General features: G+C 34.0%; 1 protein-coding gene across 2 annotated transcripts in view; it reads right to left on the bottom strand.

Annotated features, from left to right (window-relative positions):
* Positions 1 to 218: 218 nt before the first annotated feature.
* Positions 219 to 20038, bottom strand: part of LOC149902383 (paired box protein Pax-6-like) — a 33639-nt gene continuing 13819 nt past the window's right edge. For both annotated transcript variants that reach the window (XM_090110002.1, XM_090110001.1), the window contains exons 3-6: positions 14042 to 14182; positions 2002 to 2280; positions 1683 to 1867; positions 219 to 1470 (exon numbers count right to left, since the gene is read on the bottom strand). In XM_090110002.1, coding sequence (XP_089966128.1) covers positions 904 to 1470; positions 1683 to 1867; positions 2002 to 2280; positions 14042 to 14182 — 1172 coding nt within the window. In that variant the 3' untranslated portion in view covers positions 219 to 903. The remainder of the gene's footprint in view (positions 1471 to 1682; positions 1868 to 2001; positions 2281 to 14041; positions 14183 to 20038) is intronic.

The following is a 20038-nucleotide window of genomic DNA, read 5'->3' on the forward strand; positions in this document are numbered from 1 at the left end:
CGGGCGGAAATCTAGTACTCAATAAAAGGAAAATTATTTTAATTTATATTATTCCTAAAGCTATATATACCTAACACACAATATGAATGAGCTGCCACAGTTCATCATACATCGAAAAATCAACGTAATTAAATTTGATTGCAATCACTTGTGTATCATTAATTCCTTAGGAATGTTTTAGGGAATAAAATATCGGGATGTAGTAATTAAAAAGATCATGTTCATTAAAATTTATTCAAATATTTTAATAGGTACCCTTTTAAATTATTCCTACATTTTATTTACATTAAAATATAATTATCTATTCAATAAATAGTTTACAGTTCTGAGAATGTAACAATATTTACAATTATTTCTTACTATTTAAAAACCGCAGTTATAAAATAAAACATCAGCAACAACTATTGTAGATAAACTAAATAATAATATGATATGTATGAAGTATTATTTTCAGTAATCGTTGACGAAGAAAAGTTAAACATCAGATAGGTAGGTACACGATTAAATATTTTACATCAATTAACAATCTTTTAAAACATTAATCATTGGTTTCTCAACTAATTTTAATACCTATATATTGTTCACGTCAATTTTGTAATCAATAGTATTGCATGAAGCATTTTTATTCTCTTCAAAAACTGACATTTTGACAACAATTCTGGTAATATCTTCTAAATTAGATACAGAACATTATTTGTGCAGACTTAAATTTATTTGATCCATCTCTTTACAGTAATCGACTATCGCAATATCTACATATTTACATAAATTTACAATCTAACAGGAGTATTAACACTCTAGGATTTGAATTTGCATAATAATTATACTATCGGAACATCGGCATTCAATGAACGACTTAATTTTACAATGTAAATAAATAATTTTATTAACAAAATAATGATATCAACGATCGTGTTTCGTTAACTGTAGAGGCAAATCGTTAGAGGTCATCGATCGTTGACGGCAAGGGCTCGGCGATCTGGATCTAGTCTTATTTTTTTGTTTCTCGCTCTCGTCTTCGCTCTCATCGTGTACATTTATTTCCTCGTCTGAATCCGAATGAGATTCATATCCGCGGGCTAATTGTATCGATTGCGCCGCCAGTAATGCCGCTGCCGCTGAATTCGGTACGAGCGCTTTAAACGCACTATTTTCCAATGTGGAATGGGGTTTAAATGCGCTACCGTCGAACGCCTGTTGCGACAGCGCTTTCAGCGCGTTCGTTTCGAATTGAGCGTGTTGGGATAGAGCCTTCAGGGCGTTGGTATCTTGGTGGGCGAGCGCTTTAAAGGCGCTGTTCTCTCCACCCATTTGCGGAGCGTGGTAGGCCATGCGCGTTGGGGATAAAGACCGCGATCGGGAACGGGAGGGTGAATGGGGGAGGCGGTGCGAGGGGGACCCGCCACCGCGCTTGAGTAGGTTCATGCGCTGGTGGCGCCTCCACTTGGCTCGTCTGTTGGAAAACCAAACCTGTCAGTAACGGTAAATAAACGAGATTAGTATTTGGTTCTCACTCTATCATCAAATATTCATGAATGCTAATAGACGTTATATAAAAGCATTGACTCGACATAATGATTAAGTAATAGATATTTTCACGCTATCATTAAAACTGGATGACTAATTCATAGGTACCTATGCGATAAATATGTGAAGGATTTGTATTTGTCCAAAATATTTACCTGAACTCGGGCTTCCGATAACGATGTCTTGGAAGCTAATCGTTCCCTCGTTGAGACACATGGATAATGTGACTTTTCGAATTCCTTTTCAAGTTCTTCTAATTGGTCTGGGCTAAATGTGGTTCGATTTCGTCTAAACTTTGGCTGTTCGCCATCTAGAGATCCAGAGTCATCACCGTCTACATCTACAAATAAAAATGCACATATAAATAATATGATCCGTTTTTGCGCATTCAATCTAAAAAATCCTGTCACCATAAGCAAGTAATCGAGCAGCCTCAATAAAAACTATAAGATCACGTTATACGTGTTAACTTACCAATCAGCCCCCGACCGGATGAGGTCAAGAAGCCCTGTTTCATAGCATCTGGATGCGGCACGCCCACCGCGGGCGCGGGCACTCCGGGCGGGAGCGGCAGGCTGCCGGGCGGCCACACCCCGCCGCTGCCCCACGGGAAGCTGCCGTACGGCGGCGGTGCGGCGTACAGCCCGTAGCCCGCCGCCCGCGCGAACTCAGCCGCCGCGCGCTCTGCCGCTCGGTTCCGCAGGATCCTGTTTATTGAGGACACGCTGGGCGCTGTTGCGTTCGTGCATACTCCTGTTAGATAAAATGTAATAAGAATATTAGTAGGATAAACAGATGGAATAAAGAATAGAAATATATAAACTTTTTATTGATGACTATATTTGTTACAACCTGGTTCTTCGAACTAAGTAATAACTTTTCAATTTTCATATTTTACAGAAGCTTACAAGCTAAATTCAAATAACCTACAGATATCTACGATGAGTTATATTAAAAATATTTTACAACAAATCATTGTTTTTTATTTATTAAGTTTTCCCACTAATTAAATTTCATTTTAGACGAACAAAGTCGCAAATTTCAGCACTGATTTCAGGTTTGTCCGGTAAGTATTGCTTTCAAGTAAATAATTTACAAGCTTGTAAAATAATCGCCTTTAAAATTCTTAAAAATAATATTCATTCGTACATAAAATTCTCACTTTAATAGGATTGTATTATGATGGAAAAATATTATTAATAATTGGGTGTGTTTCAGAAATATCTAAAATATGACTTATGAAAAGCGTACGTACCTAATCAAGTAATTCAAGATGCATAGGTATTGCATACCTACCCCAGATAAAATTAATATTAGTTATAAGTTCTTTGTCACTTTACATGAAATATGCAATGTTGTAACATAAACCACAATTTATGTTTATTAATACGATATTACTCATTGCCAACAATGATAACTTAATAAGTTAATAGTTACATTAAATAATCATGATAACTATAATTTATACACTTAAAATAATATTTCCCGCTGCAACTCATCTCGGTATCGAGTGACTGAAGGTTCAAGGTAGACTGGCTCGCAAACTGTTGCATAATTGTATTTTCTGCGCTATTTCTTGAGCAACCTACAAATAATTATAATATGCAGAAAATGAGTGACCAGCAGCGCGTTAAAACCGATGCGTCATTGGTCGCGTTTGAAACCGCTCGCCATTATGTATCTTTTAATGCGTGCAGAGGTATCGCGTGCCAGAACAGCCTTGGCAGAGCCATCCCATGTAATTTTCAGGAAACACTCCGAGTAAGTGCCATAATTTAATCATAGCCTGTCCGTTTGTAATTGTCGTAGAATTCGTTGTTAAGCTACTGAGCAGTTGCTTCGCGTGGTCATGCTAGCGATGTTTAACTCTAAAATTATTACTCTCTATGAACTACATAATTATGTTATAATCTGTTCGAGCATGTATGGAACTGGTATGCTGGCATGAAGATTTAATATTTTCGTACCGTAAGTGTTTTCGTTTATTCTTTTTTGTGCTGTATTTTATGCATAATGAGCGGAGTTTAACTCACGACTTCACTGTTGGGGCTCCAAGAAATATCATGGGATTTCTTAAACCTACCTACCTATGTTTAATCTTCTGTCTGAATAAATAATTCTCAAGTAAATCTTCATATTATACCCTATTCTAATGCCCAGTCACCAAATAACAAAATCTTATAGCTACATCTTAATGAGTAATTATGTGGATACCCATTGATATACATATTGTTAGTTCTAATGATACATGAATAAAAACAGTCACATTATAAATCCTAATCCCTATTAAATTAATGATACGTTTGTAACCTATAGAGTCGTTAGAAGGCATGATTCCTTCATATAGAACACAATTAGCAATATCATAAATATGCTGTTTACTTCAATTACTTGAAATGTCGCAAAGGTAAAACAATTTACCTGTATTTACACAAAATAGACATATTCCGTTCACTGATTACTATTCGAACTTGTCGTTTCTACGTCTGACAATTATACCCAGGAACAATTGAGTATAATTGCTTAATGAACACTCTTTACTTATACACGTTTTATTCTTGCATTCAAAGCCGCTTTGCTATAAACAGATCGTTATTAGTAATTATTTCTGCAATGCTAGTAGCGAATCATGTCCAATAACTCGTATTCCTTTTTATAAATTGTCATCGCGAACGGTATCTTGTCGCCATTTTCTGCTAATCAAATTATTTTTACTATTGTTTAAAACAGGTAATATGATTATTGATAACCATATAGGTTTCTTTATTCAAGGATCCTATCCCTCATAATATAATATACAGTAACATGAAATTATTTCTGACATAAATACACGTCTCATAAAATCTTGTCACTACGTTGCTAACGCAGCTACACAAGATAGATTTAATATGGTCACGGTTAGTAATGAAGCCCTATTGTCTGCGGCTCCCGACACGTCGACATGAAGCTGCATCAAATAAAACACAAAGCCTACCTGTTATAATTTACTCAAAACACAAAGCCTTATATAGCATAATGGTAATGATCAGTTGCGCGCCTCCGCTTATTGTTAGCACGTCGAAAACACAAAAAGTGCCCTCCATACAATTTGTTGACTTCGTAATCGGCGCATTAAGCTGATGCCTCCATAGAAAATTCTTTAAATCGATGGCTCGATATGGCTGAGAAATACCTCTTGGTCACCAGTCATCATTTACCAGCCGAAATCTTCAATTATACCGGCAACATCGTTTTGTAAAAAAGAAAACAAATCATTGAAAGTCTTGTAACGTTCTGTGAGAGCTCGACGCGTAGCCGATATTAATATAGTTCGTTGTTCATGGACGGTAAACAAAAAACTTGTATGATCTTTAACAAAACGGTTAAATTGCTTTTTGTTCCGTAACAAGGCATCTATTTATCGATCATAATAAAAGCTAGGTGGGCGCTGTCGTCAATAAATAGGTATTTTAATGAGAAATTTCGGAAAACAAGAAATTTAGTTTTTCTCGATTCAACATTTAAATTGCTCTAGTTTATAAATTTCACACCTTTATAGAGTTGCCTCACTGGATTTTGTTTAAACATTAGATTATATGGACTACCGTCAACTGAATACTCGTTTTGTTTCCTGTATTTGTAGTATAAAAACACCCATAAAGTCAGTTTTTAATTACGAGTAAAAGTTAACACGCTCAAGTGTAACATAATCTCCATTTAATGTGCTATAATTTTATACAAAAAGGGCAGAGTTGAATAATCGCAATTTCAATAAATATCCAGAATGTTATTTAATACACTTTGGTATTAAAGCAATACCTTTGCATAACATTCTGGATATTTTCTGTTTGTTGCAAATTCTCTACAATCGTAAAATTAGATTTTGGAATTGAAATTGGTTAAGAAGTGGTTTTACCTTTTTATTATATTTTGGGCTGACTAAAATTACTTTGCACAAACAGCACCTGGTATAAAATAACAAAAAGCAGAAGCCTGAAAATTTGATATAGATATAATGAATTTAATTGTTATCATCTGGTCTGATCTTCTCCTTTGAGGATATCATGTAAAGTCTATTGGTTAAGTGTTTGTTTTGAATGAGATCATTATCCGCCGACAAGTTGCAGGTGGGAACTCGATATCTATAATTGTTCTTTTAATGATTTGGGATCAAACTCGGATCCTAAATGCCTAGTCACGGCCCCGCAATTTGTCTAAAGTCGTTTAATCATGATTAGTCACAATGGGCTCCGCTTCTATTTAAAGTTTAGATACTTTAAATAACGAGAAGATGATATGCTTTCAAAGTATCGTTATGAATGGTTACTCGACTATAATCATCGTACATCACAATATTTGCAAGAGTCATTCGTTGTTAATGTCCGAGTAATGATTTTGTTCACACGAAATTCTAATAAAAAGCTAATCGGCTCCAAAAACTTGGAGTTGTAAGTTGTTACCTGCCTAAAAGCGTGGCATGTCCGGAGATAAGGCGCTCCGGCGCCGTCTACCATAGTGTTTAATCGGGTTAATTTATCGATAATTGACGGAAAGCCTTTTTGTTTGTATTGCCGGAAAGTAACAGTAATTGTCACGCCTTTGAAGATTTACGTCCGCTTCTAAATTGAGACATTAACAATCGGATCTCGTGCCTAATGGTTCGGAATGAATTTATTTGTTTTATTCGAGCCGACTCTCTGATAAATTTGATTAGGGCCATTATGGTCGGAGTAGAAGTTGAACTAACATTTTTAAGTACCTCTATTCTCCATCCAGTCAGTACACATTTGTTATCAAAAAGGGTTTTATTACAATTAAATTACCGTGGAGACGCTCTATTGTCATTTTGAATAATAATAATTTATAATATTTTTAAGTGTGTACTGTAGTGTAGAGTCAGGGTATTTCTCTAATTTTTCAAGTGAAACTTTGCATGAAAAAGACAGCGAAACGGTCCCGCGATATTGTGTAATGAACGGACGAACATGTAGTCCATGAAGTCCCAGGCAATTTTCTGTTAAGTAACTTAGGTTACATAAAAAGGGATGAAACAAAAAAGTTTTTGATGAATGCAAAAAATAATTCGAAACATTATCGCGTGGAAATCTAGATACTATTAACAAAAAAAAAAGGTAAAGTTTGTACGGAAGATTATACTTTGCCATTTGAGTATTTTGTGATTTCATTATTAATAAAGATAATTCTTACGAAAAATGAGATATTTCCTAATAATGCCAGCTTTTAAGGTTTTATCGTTTTCTCGATTGTGTTGACAAATAAAAAACATAGATAGGTACCTACTTTGCTTTTGTAAATATATAAACTACCTACTCCATTTACAATTACGATTTATTCAGAGTCTACATAATTAATTTACTTGCTATATTCTCGCCTGTTCTATAGAATTAAATAGACACACCACTTGCGTACCTACATCTAATATTCAAAAATCACGTTCGTGATGAGCGAGTAGAACCAGTTAACGAATGAGTGGCGTCACGTCGTCTAAATGAATTATTGTTGGCTTTATGGAGAACATAAAACGATGAGATCGGAGGCAATCAAGTGGCACCCGCGGTGAGGACCAAGTAAAAAGGTGTCCGTACCAGCGGGGTTCCATAGCGTTGCGATAAATGTTACGTTACGCACCCACTTCCCTGTTTCAATTAGCAATGAACAAGCAAATTAACAAACGTGCCAACATGATTTATTGCTTTTGTAACACATTTGACGTTAAACAGGAAACAACGCGGTATTCTTACTGCGCTTATATGTATAGTACAATAATTTAATAGATAGTGCCTCTGTTCTGTTTATTAACTCTGAGATAATTGTTCCCAATTAGAATGTATTCGTCGTCGTATCAATTTTCTCTTAATACAAAAATGTAACGTTAACATTAAAATGTTGAGAAATGATAATAAACGTGGGTGCGTATAATTCAAACTGTTATTCGTGCTATGACAGGCAACATCGCGTTTGATGCACTGCTGGGAACCAATTTGATGCTGTAACAAATCAATAAATGTATCGGTTTATTAGAAGCTATGTGGATTTGATTTATTTCCTCAATACAATGTGGACGGACGAGGCGAGACCTTGTTAGTAAATGTCAAAAAAGCGGCGTAAAAAAATTGTACCCCATTTACAGGCGACGGCTGTGGTAAGCTTGTTAGGATGACTTTAACTTTTTAGCATTTTATCTGTTGTGCTGTCTAACATGTTTAGTAAAATAGTATAAATAAATGACCATTGAGGTATACTTAAAATAGTAAAGAGTGATAAAGAAGCTAATGGAATATATACTAATGGAATTAAAAACTGTTCCACACCCATTTCATCAAAACAGGAGCGTAAGTCGTAACAATACCTTTTTAAATTATAAACAAAAACTGGACACTATTGAAAAATGCTGATTCATACAATATCATAAAATAGATCGCTAATTAATCAGCGACAGAAGATAATTTGATTCGGGTATGCAACTTTAAAGCATAAGAATGCAATTAATCAAAATTTGGTCAGTAGCTAGAGCCGCTCGTAACGCCTCATAAACCGATATCGATTCAGTTGATAAGTTGCGCAAGCTATTGTCCAAAACTGCCACGTCATTATTAACAAAGGCGGTAGTGGGCTCCTTATTAAAATTTAGACGCTGTCGATGAGCCGCTCTGTTTTGATAACTGCGGTCCCGAACACTACAACAATTAACGAAACCGTACCACAGATTAGAAAGCTGATTTTATGACAGTTATAATATGTTATCTGTGCAACAATACCGCCTTTTTTAGAATAGAGTTCTTAATTTTCTTTCTTTAGTATATAGAAACTCTACATTAACTTTGTTTATTCATAATTCCCTGCCGATGCCGTGATTTTGAATGGGTACTGCTTCAATTTACCATCCTTAACTTCTTAATCTATCTTTTTCTTGTAAGAAACCAAAAACCAGCTGTTCTTGTGGACTGAAAATATGGAGCGACTGATTGAATTAGGTGCAAACTAACTCTCCGTTAAGTTCTCCAGCAGATTAATAGCAAGCGAATTACAGTCATATTGTATAGAGCCCCTACATCTAAATATTATATACATAGTAAAGAAATATACACTAACTCGTAAATAATGAACCCAATTTACACGATCGCCAGCTTTCAAACTCACGAGCTATGATAATAGCACGGCGAGGCCTCTAACCCATAAGGCTCCTATAGAACTACGCTAAAATAATGTACCTACCTATCTATTGCTATATTATTTTTCTTTTCAAAATAATTATTATAAAAGTAAGATATATTTCAACTAATAATTCGATTATTGATTAATTATTACCTACTAATTAACTATGATTTTCATTGACACGTTAATTGACCACGGGTTTTTACAATGAAAACTTTATTATTATTGTCCTACTTTGCTGTTCAAACAAAAAAAAACCTGGGTTTATCATAGTGAAACAAAGGAGAATCCGCATCATGTTATTAGCGCCAAAACCTGCCGGTGATTAAAGTAGGTAGGTATATAGAAAAGCAAACGCATCACAATCACAATCTTTGTCTACAAAAACATCGACAAGTATTCGTTAAGTATTATGATAATTGATTCCAAAACGTAGAGTACCAAATGCGTATATTACACTAATAGGTATTCAAATAAAAAATAAGGCTATATGGAACCTTAGAAAGTGTGCCAACCCAATTCCACACAAACAAAATCGCAAGCAGTCGCCTGTTATCAATAACTATTATTACTGATTATTTTTTGTACGCATAGAATGTAATAACGATCGGTATTGAAAGTATGCCGCTATTCAGTTAAGAAACCTAATCAATTTGGTCAATTTCATAAGCTCGCCGTCAGTTAGGCACGCGTCTCTTTACAAAGCCGTGCTATTGTGAACGGGATCATTTTGTAATAAATTTGATTTAAATTCTATTAACATTGCCCAGTTTTTAATGTACCATAGACCTAATAACGAATAGACGGTAAAATTTTATGAGCAAACATTAAATATCACAAAATTAATACATTTTAATTGCGTTCAGTTTTATTAACGTAATCTCCTTATTATTAACACTGATTGCATTCTTAAACAAATTATTTTAATTGATTCCAATTAGGACAACTTTATCGCAAATTAATAAAACCTAACGGCTTTAAGATTTTAGTCACGTCGAAGTGTTTTTTTAATATTTTTCTCCATTAACGTGGAGATTATTTTAATTCGTGTCTGATAGATTTTAAGTTAGCATTGATACGAATCTTGGAGGCTCCCTCGTCAGCAGGCGGTCCAGTCCGGTCAACACGCTTTGATAAACCGAAACCATCGTTCGATCTAATAGAATCAATCATAAATACATTCAAGCTACACGCGGGAATTTGTGCGCCACGACGAAAAAAAAATGATTACCTCCCGGAATCCGACCAACAAAGCTAACTGTAATATTTTTAAAATAAAATAAAAACTGTATACACTAATTACAGCAAATATGTGAGCATTTACGAACAACGGACAGAAAATTGCGTGCAATTTTCGCATACAACGTAGGCATGGGTGCGCACTGCGATGGAGCAATTATTTTAAACACATTTCAACAAATGACGATAATGTCAATGATAAAAGTAAAAAATGTAACAAACCCTGCCCTTTCATAATAATTCTTGCAAACGCAACTCATAAGAGCGCATTCAGAACGGTCAAATGGAGTAGGTACCTACACTTATTTTTAGTGCTATTAAGTAAGCTTAAACATTCCTTCCTCTTGGTTTGTTCCTAGTACTTATATTAATAGACCTATCGAACAAAATTATTCTGAAGTAGGTATCCTACTATAGTCCTTTTCATTTAGGATGATTCCTGTGACACTTCATCGTGTTCCGAATTACGTATTTTATGTTTAAAAAGTCAAAATAATTTTAGTGCATAATATTTTTATTTTATGGCGGCATTATTACCAAAAATATAAAAATGAAACATCTTAAGCTTATAAATCAAAAACAGTATTGTTTAGTTTATTATAATGAAAAATAAAATAAAATAACACAAAAATATAATACCTACGCAATTCGTGTACATGAAATGGATCGTTGAAAAATCATAGAGATGGAAAATCATTTAGTCGGCGCCCATCTTGTGATCGTTTGTCAATCGAGTCAATCGTCTGTAGCCTGTCGTTAGCCTTGTATACAAGTTGCATTTTTATATTGATACTTTACGTGGTATTCTGTTATTTTTACTAATTGTTATTGTTGACTTTTTGTTGCTGTTGCTTGCTAAGTTTACTTAGTTAATTGTTGGCGAAATGCCGAAAAAACTAATTTTGGTACTTTATTCAAATCGATTTCATTTCCATATAGAATATTATCGATTATCGGAAACAATTGATATGATTTCAGTAACCGACATCTCTACACGTGTCAAAAATCGATGTGTCACAGAACTCATCTTAGGTGGAAAGGACTATAATAGGTTTTTACATAAATTTTCTTTCAGTGGACAACGTCACAAATTGAAGTTACATAAATAGGTGCAATAAACTGTAATTGAATCTGAAGTTACCTTTGGTTTAAAAAAAGCCAATGTCTACAGAATGGGATGTAAAATTGAATTCTTAGCGTAAATCTACCCAGCCGTAATCATATTAATGTTACTGCAGCAAATGCCATCACCTAAGGATCCCAAGGTTACACATCGGTTTAGCACACTGTTTTCCATCAAGAACGCTATCGTCTCCTAATCCGGTATCGAATGATATCGTAAACCAGAAACGGTCTCATAAGCGAAACCCGTTCTATAGGCGATCGCATGCGCTGTATTCTAGAGAAAATGTAATGGCGAAGTAATTCAGCCCTACACAGACTTCTTTATTAACGTGCTCCATTAAAGCAATGTAAACCTTAATAGTTTCCAATAAGATTTTGATCCGAATGATACGCATTAAATCATTTATGTTCTTTCTCAACTAACATTATTCGGCTTTACTGCAGAATGTGTCTTTGAGGGCAATTATCGCAATTGGCTCGTTGGCCTCAAACCTAAAGACGCCCATTATGCATTCAAATACAAATAGCTGACTTTTCTTATACTTTTATAAATGCTCTGTTTTATTACAAACTGGAATGAACAATGACTTTTGTAATTTTTTCTGTACATTATAAGTATAACATAACAAAATTTATCTCTTTTCATCTAGCTTTCGATTTTCATAATGTTCAGAAATTGCATATACCTAATACAATGATGTAGTAATTTTAAGACAGTAGGCATAATGAAATTGCTAAATCATCAATAGACAAGAAAAAGATACTGCCGATAAGTATATGTACAACTCGATTCTCTTTCAGTTTGTTTTTTTTTTATATTACATATATATTCTTTATTTATTCGTTTATTTGATTATTCAATGCAATCTTTATCTATCTTTAATAAGACATTGCGTGATATAATTCTGAAGGTTATATTTTTTAGGGCCGATTTTTCAATGCTTGGATAAAACTTATCCGTCCAATAAAGTATTACACGATAATATTAAAATGTCACGTAAACTGTCAAATACGGGCAATTAGAATACGTTTTTAAAATGGTAGTTTTATACATTATTCGACGAATAAGATTTAACCAAGGATTGAAAAATCAGCCCTTATTATTATAGATTCGGTAAGTGCAGCTTCCGTCATCATGCCACATCCAACCATACAGACATCCGGAATTTATTTAACCCCTTTCTTATATTTTTTATTAACGAAGAACTTTAGTATACATTTAAATATGTTTTAAGTATACAAGCGCTCATGCTATCTTTAATATGAATATAACATAGGAAGATTGTAGATTGTAGAGAATGGTAGAGTAATATTGCTATTGTTTTACATTATGATGCGTGTCATTACCAAAATATTATATCATGACTTTTTCTAAATCTTTCCATATTCATCAACATAATTAATTTTCTCGATTACAGAACATTAAGTCTATATCTGTGAACATTTGATTATACCATATAGGGAAAATAGCAAATTGCCTTTACAATACGATACTAAAAACAAAGCTCAACACTTCATTAACAAACCAAATGTCTTGATTACTTTGTTATTGTACTCGTCGCGCTTTACTTGCTACGTTCTGACTTTTTTTTAATCTATGAGTAGTTAATACCACGGCCTCTCATATTACACGATATCCGTTTCGGTAAGCCGGAGGCCATCGCTGAAACTATTAGACTATATTCGGGTAGGCATTTTATTGGCTTTACCAACTGACCTCCCAAAACGTATTGACACGGTACCCAAAGTTCATTTAACAAGCATTTTCATAATTGGATTTCAGTGATTACCGTCTACCTAAATCGTAGACTATTAACCTTATTATATGTTTAGGTAATTAATGACTTCTATTTGTATGTATATGTTGAATAATTCTATTTATTAACTAGGTAATCAATTTACGTCCGTTATGATATATATGTATTAATCACAACCAATATAATATTATTAATTAGATTGGGACAAATTTAGCTTATTTATTGTTTCGTCGAATTGTATTTTTGGAAATAAAGATTAATATTATGATAATTAAATATTAAAATACGAAGCGAACACGCAAGCACCACACGCTTCGTAATTCGAGAGGCTCCCAGGACACCGGTATTACGCACTAAAAATAGCTTTGGTATGGTTAAAAAAAACTTCTATAGCACTAATAGTTTAAAATTCTTGCTCTAATTTTATACAAAATAATGTAGTTTATGTGCCTACAAATTCGTTCCCCGTATTGATCTAGCGTAATTGGTTGTTGGTTGGACAATTTACGACGCTAGTGCCAATTATGAGAAAAGTAAAAAAACTTAAGCAATTAGTATAAATTCCATATACGAGGTATTAAATAGATATATGATACTATCAATTCTCAAAACAATGTGTAATCGAGATACTTTTACAATAATATTTCTCTTAATTAATTAACAACAACCATTAAACCAACAAGCATTTAATATGAAACCTTTAAGATAATTCTTATTAATGCGTAATTACATTGTATGTAATAAAATGTGCACATCGTTTATACATTGACCGCTGAGTGTTTATTGTACGCTTTTTTATTCTTAAAACTCATAAGATTCAGAATTCCTTGAATGTATAAGAAAATTGTAACAAGTTTATGAGTAAAATTGTTGAAATTACGGCCTTTGTTGTCGCGCGAAAGGGCGCGCTAAGTTGCAGGAACGACTGAATGCGCGGATACCGGCGCGGTCGCATCGTGACCGCTCAAGGCACTCATGATACTCTCAAAGTGGGGAACGTTTTAGCTCCTGGGCCTGTAGACAAAGTAACAATTACAAAACGATAACGAAGTTAGAAATCGCAAAAATGTATGGGATTGACATACGCCGCGTTAGATCACGTGGTCTATCTAATGTCAATCCCATACATTTTTGCGATTTCTAACTTCGTTATCGTTTTGTAATTGTTACTTTGTCTAAGGCCCCAGACTTATACAAAATCTCCTGCTATTAATTTCTAGAGGTCATTGTGTGTTTACCTTCAGAAATCAGCCGCTCGCGTATCTCCCACGCGAAAATTGTTGGATTTTCACGTTTGTATTGTTCTATCTTGGAAACCACGGCGGGCGTCGCTACCTTAGGCTTGCTTCCACCTATCAAACCTGGAGGCCGGAGCGTACCTATATAAAAACAATAATTAATTAAAGCAAAATAGAATCTATGACTAAATAATAGTTATTTTTACGGTAATATAATAACTACTAAATAAAAGGGCTCTACATTTTTTTAACATCCTTCATGTTTGCTTTGTAGATGTGTACTTCTATTATTTAATAATAAATCCTTCGTGACTCAGAAAATTATACGAAAACGATTAGAACGTTTAACATTATTTGTATATCTATAAAAACGTTATCATTATGGTCATTGTCAACTTCCGACTGCCAGCACGAAGCATTGTTAGCAATTTCAAAAAGTACTAAATGAAAAAGTGACACCTGAAGAGTTCGGAGAAAAAATCAAAATCGAATTAAAGTCTATTATAAAAATACCAATAAAAGCGACCCGATGCCGATTGATGCAATTTCATTGAGAGCTAAACGTGAGTAAACGCAGATTGCTTGTCGCAATAGCATGCCCAGCGATCGTTTGATTCTTGAATTAAACGAACTTAGAGCTTAACACTTTTGCTTAGAGTGCATATTGCAGCTTTAAAATAGTTTCTATGTAACCTTTATTGCAAACAAAAGGAAGGTGGACGCTTTCTTCTAAAAAACCGATAATCAGCTGGACTGTGCAGAATAACAATGGAAACTGCAAATTAGTATTAATTACAGAAGCATTGACATCGGCAAAATGAAGCGGACATTTCGAGATAAGAATTCATAATTTTATGACTAGATATTTCAATGATCGTTACTCGTTAGAGATTGCTGATGCATTTTTTTAACTTAAATGAGTCAATATCATAATATAGTTAATATCATAATAACGCAAACGCAAAATCACCGAATATAAAGAGATTTTTCTCTTATTTCTATAAATAATAATTGTTCCACATAATATTTATAATGATTTTTTAATTAATTCCAAGCCAGTATCAAATTCAATGAAATATGTAATAGGTAATTACGAAATATGCACGTAATTAATAAATTTCCTTTGAACGCGTCGAGATCGTGAGAAAAACCGCAATTCCTATCTTAAATTCACAATAAATTACCTTCAACTCAGAGAACTAGGTAAAAAATTATTGAATTCTGTAATTCCTAAATCAGTTAGATAATGGATGAGTGCGTGCTCCGAGACAATTACATAAAAAGGTATCAGACGCTGCATTCCGGCAGGCGGCCGCGCGAACTGTTTTTATTCCTTCCGAACAACGGCCCTCCATACCGATCACGCTGAATTATTCATCGCATTATTTATATTCTCATTTTTGTCAACGCCATTCAAGATAAATTCATACGGGTCTTTATGTCTTGATAAAAGTAAAGCTTAACGCCGAAAAGGGCTCTGCGGCGTAAAAAGTCACAGGTCGAGTTTACACGTAGCGGCTACGCCAACCATATTAGGGCCCATTACATTAATCCAATACAGACAGCTATAATAAGTAACAACCACTATTATTCCGAGTAATAACAATAATGGTATAGTGTTGCAAAAATAGTGTTTAATGTTTTGTTATTTGATGCGCGAGGCGTAATGATGAACGTTCCGATTTAACACATCTTATATATTTCACTTTTGTTTACTGAACATTTTAAACTTATCAGTATATCTTATATCTATGATGTAAAAATTACCATAAGCCCGGATGTGGGAGCGCGCCTTTCTACCTTAAAAGTTTAAAGGTAGATTCGCAAAGACGGAATAAAAATATTTAAACTTATAATGTTGGCAATTTCTTTAAAGTCATTTCAAGAAATATACATAAACAATTATAACAAATATGTAAACACTTAAATCAATAACTACATAATAGGTATATGCGAACGCAATTGGAACTGACAGCGCGCAACGCTTGCAATGCTAAGCCCCCAGCGCGCCTATATTTCCTTACTCCATGCTCGAGATTCGACATCACCTTTCACTGTACACTGTACTTTGCTAGAATGATTGAAAACCTATAACGTAGTTTTGTTCGCCTCCCGCTAGTACACGCATTTTGATTGATAGGTAAATTGCAGGAGGCCGGCACACTGATCATTTCGCGGTAATTAAATCGGCTAGGAACATAATCGCATGACCAGAGCCAATTACCCAACGTTGCCTAGGCACTAGGATTGTGCTACCTCTCAAATTGTTCATATTGAGTGAAACTCACGAGCGTTATTCTAACGTGCTCTTAACGTTGTAGGCTTCAGTGCGCTCTAATTTGTAACATTACTCAACAAATACATAAATTCATTGATTATAGTTTATAAAGTTTAGGGTGTTCTTTTTAGGTGAACGTGTAGTGGTCAGTATTATGGTTTTTACTTAAAATGTACATTTAAATTTAAAGACATGGCGATTAATCTAAACAAAGATCTTATAACAATGTATACTTACCTAATAAGAATTGCAAGAATTGTAAAAAATAACCTTCCAATAATTTCGAAATATTTATGCGTATTTTGACAAACAAGAGTAGCTAATTAATCATCACAAGCAAAGAGGACGGGTACAATACGTGCCCAAAACATCAGTTAATAAATTTCCATACAACAGTCATTTATGGGCGCTTAAAGTCATTACACGGTGCGTCTACAAAGAGAAACAAGATCTTTTAAGCGGCGCAGAAAGGTTCGAATTCTGTTGATTAAATTTGTATTAAAAAGTGGGTCTTTATATTGGCTGGCGCTAACCGTCGGGAAATGCTGCGTCACGGAGCTAATAGATCAAAATCTTTAACAGCAAAGTGGTGTGGATAGCGCTGGTTCATAAAACTAAATGCAACGCGTGTGCTAACGATGCCTGATTCGGTGATTGATGGACTTTTTTGTCCTACATGTTAAATAGCGGTCGCTCCTTCAGAAGCTTGTTAATGAATTTGGAAAAAATATATTGCTATTATTTAATTCCACTTCGATTTACGCACAACAGAAATGTTGATTGTTTGACGATTGATTGTTAAGTGTTTGTGAAATGCGTAATCGGAAAATGTTATATTTTTTAGATATTTTTACTTCTTGGTGAACACTTAAGAACACAAACAACAATAAAATAGGTAGGTATAATTAAAATAGCGAAGACAGATTAATAAAATTGATACAGAATGAATATTAATGAAGTACGCACCTAAATCAATAAATCTGAAACGGTATGTGTGGCTATATTAAATAAATATGAATTTAATATTTTTATGAATTCAGTGAGTTTTTTTTTATCACATGTACCAATAAACTTTATAAAGTAGGTAAATACTAAATACCTCCTTATTATAACTCATTTAATTTCAAATTTATTAAGACATGATTATGAAAACAAATGATTAATAACTATGCAAGTTGCAACAAGTATTTAACCAATTAATTCAATTTTATTTCAATTTTATTGCATCGTTTAAATTCAATCCAATAAAAAAATCTCTCGCAATTTACAGAAATAGATAAAATATTTTAAGTTTAAAAATATTTTGAGTATGTAATAACACAATTAGGCTAAAACATGCCTACTATTGTTTCGATTTGATTACTTTAAAATCCTAGAAAAAGCTAAAGGCTTCACAACCCATTATTACGACGAAATACAAAACTTAAAATACCGGCACGGAGAACATTAAAAATTCAAATTAACTGGGAATTGGAGCAGAAAAAGAAAATATATTGTGTAGAAAGAATGTCAACGTGGGTAATTCAATTTTGATTATAGGAGCAAAGCTTAAATACGGCTTCATTACGCGCTGCGGCGACCCGCGGACAATCTTCTACAGTAGGTATCATTAACTTCTACCAAATTTTAGTATATTGGAATAAAATGACCAGCCTGTATTAAAATTATACACACAGTGATTTTGTTCTTTTTTTATAATCGTAAATACTTTTATAAGTGGTCAAATTGCGCAGTGAATGAAAACGCAATGATAGAGTCTAGTCATGTTTATGCACAGTCGTTTTGGTATAGTTATTATACAAACAATCTTATTTTAAAGGCACGAACAAGCTATACTTATAACTTAACTCTGCAAAAATAATTTTGTTCTGAAATTTTTCGTTGAAAATAGAAAGTATTTGAAATAAGACTTGGAACATTCTCCTTTACGCCATATAGCTCATGGCTATTTAATTAGGAATTACAATATTGTTATTTATGCGTGCCCATTTCCAAGCACTTAGTGGAGAGTTATTTGAGCTAGATAATGAGTTTTGAACTAAAGCTATGTTCCTATGTTAAATACATAAGTGGTTTTACATGACGGCCCTGGGCGGATCATAGCTAGGCTTCCGTGGGAAACTGACACGTGACTCCACGAAATTACCACGGGCGAAAATTGATTGACAATACACTCGACTACGTATAATTTTATCACAGTAATAACGTGACAGGCTTGTTTATATTGACAGAAATTAAAAGCAAAATATATACAATACTATTGAATTATAACGTCGCACGAATAACGAGGAACAATTAGAAGCCTTTGAATTTACAAGAACCGTCATAATCACGCGTTGTGTTGGTTTTCATTTTACCAAAATCTAAGATTATCATTTAAACGATTTGTAGCATTTATTGATGTTTTGGGTTCCATTTTGAAATTTAATACAAATAAAGCTTTCATACATAATGTTACGAGTGCTTTAGATTATCATTTATTTAGGAGAACATTCGAAAGCATTCTTACTGTACTTAAGGCTCACTTAAACATAAAATTATGATTTATACAAATAACATGGTATCCGTAATGGTCAGTCACCTATTTCTTAAATTTCAAAGATACCGTTCAGTGCATTTGATTATTGTATAGCAGCGTATAATATCGTACGCGCCAATGCGTTTGAAGTCGTCCTTTCACGACTCTTGCGCAAACACAAAGTGGGCATGTGTTTTAATTCTATATTATCCCAGTGTAATAACTAAGCACTGGTAAAATTAAAATTACACCTACAATCTTGTGTCCGTTGCAACGTCACGTAAGGAAAGAATAATGCAAGCAATTAAAGGTTTTTAGTTACATTCTGCTTCCTTGATTCATGTCGATATTGCTAAAAGATTAGACGAATGACTTATCGGCATCTGAGAACATATCGAGCGCAATATGAAAAGTGACGTTTACATTAATTATAAAGGAAACGAAATGCAGCTAATAATTTATAAAATCTGAAACATTGATATAGTTCTGATATCGAATGCAGATTAGAATCGCATGCGCTCGCGGCGGTCTCCAGCATACGTCCGCAGCGCGGTGGCTTATAAAACTTATAATTAACACTATGCAAGTTTTATGAATCGATTAGGATCTAAGCTTTCGTCAATAGCAGATCTCGTCGGCAACAGCCGATTGCTTATCGTTGATTAATTGCAATTGAGATTTTTGCCTCAGACCTATCATTAGGACACAACTAAACACAGTCCTGAACTGAGTCGCTTTCGACAAATCACCGATAGTCATTTAACACGCATATCTCTAATCTGAATGCGGTTTTCTTAATAACAGGTCTTTATCTGGTCTTGTTTATTCCAAAATATTTATTTAAGTTGACTATTCAATAAATATTTATAAGAAGCATTAAACATTTTTGTCTTGACCGATCAAATTAGATTCCGCGATCTAATTCGAAAAATGTGCTTAAAAAACAGCAGGTAAAATAAAGCAGCAATACGGGAAACCCTAGCTCAATATGGCATCGGTCTATTACGGCATATTGATCATTCTATGCAAGGGTTAAGTAATTATCGCAAATGACTTAGTTGCGAGTTATAAGGGACTACGAGGCTTGCTAAATATCGGTTGTATAAATCAATACAGTGCTGAAGATCGCTATAAATATCAAGTGCGTTAATTGCAGTGGAAACGATACCCAGTAGGCAGAAGTTCTCTTTATCAATTATTA

This window comes from Colias eurytheme, chromosome 15 (assembly GCF_061535395.1).
Source record: "Colias eurytheme isolate Ceu_HAF_F1 chromosome 15, ilColEury1 Martin Lab GWU primary, whole genome shotgun sequence".
Taxonomy (NCBI): domain Eukaryota; kingdom Metazoa; phylum Arthropoda; class Insecta; order Lepidoptera; family Pieridae; genus Colias; species Colias eurytheme.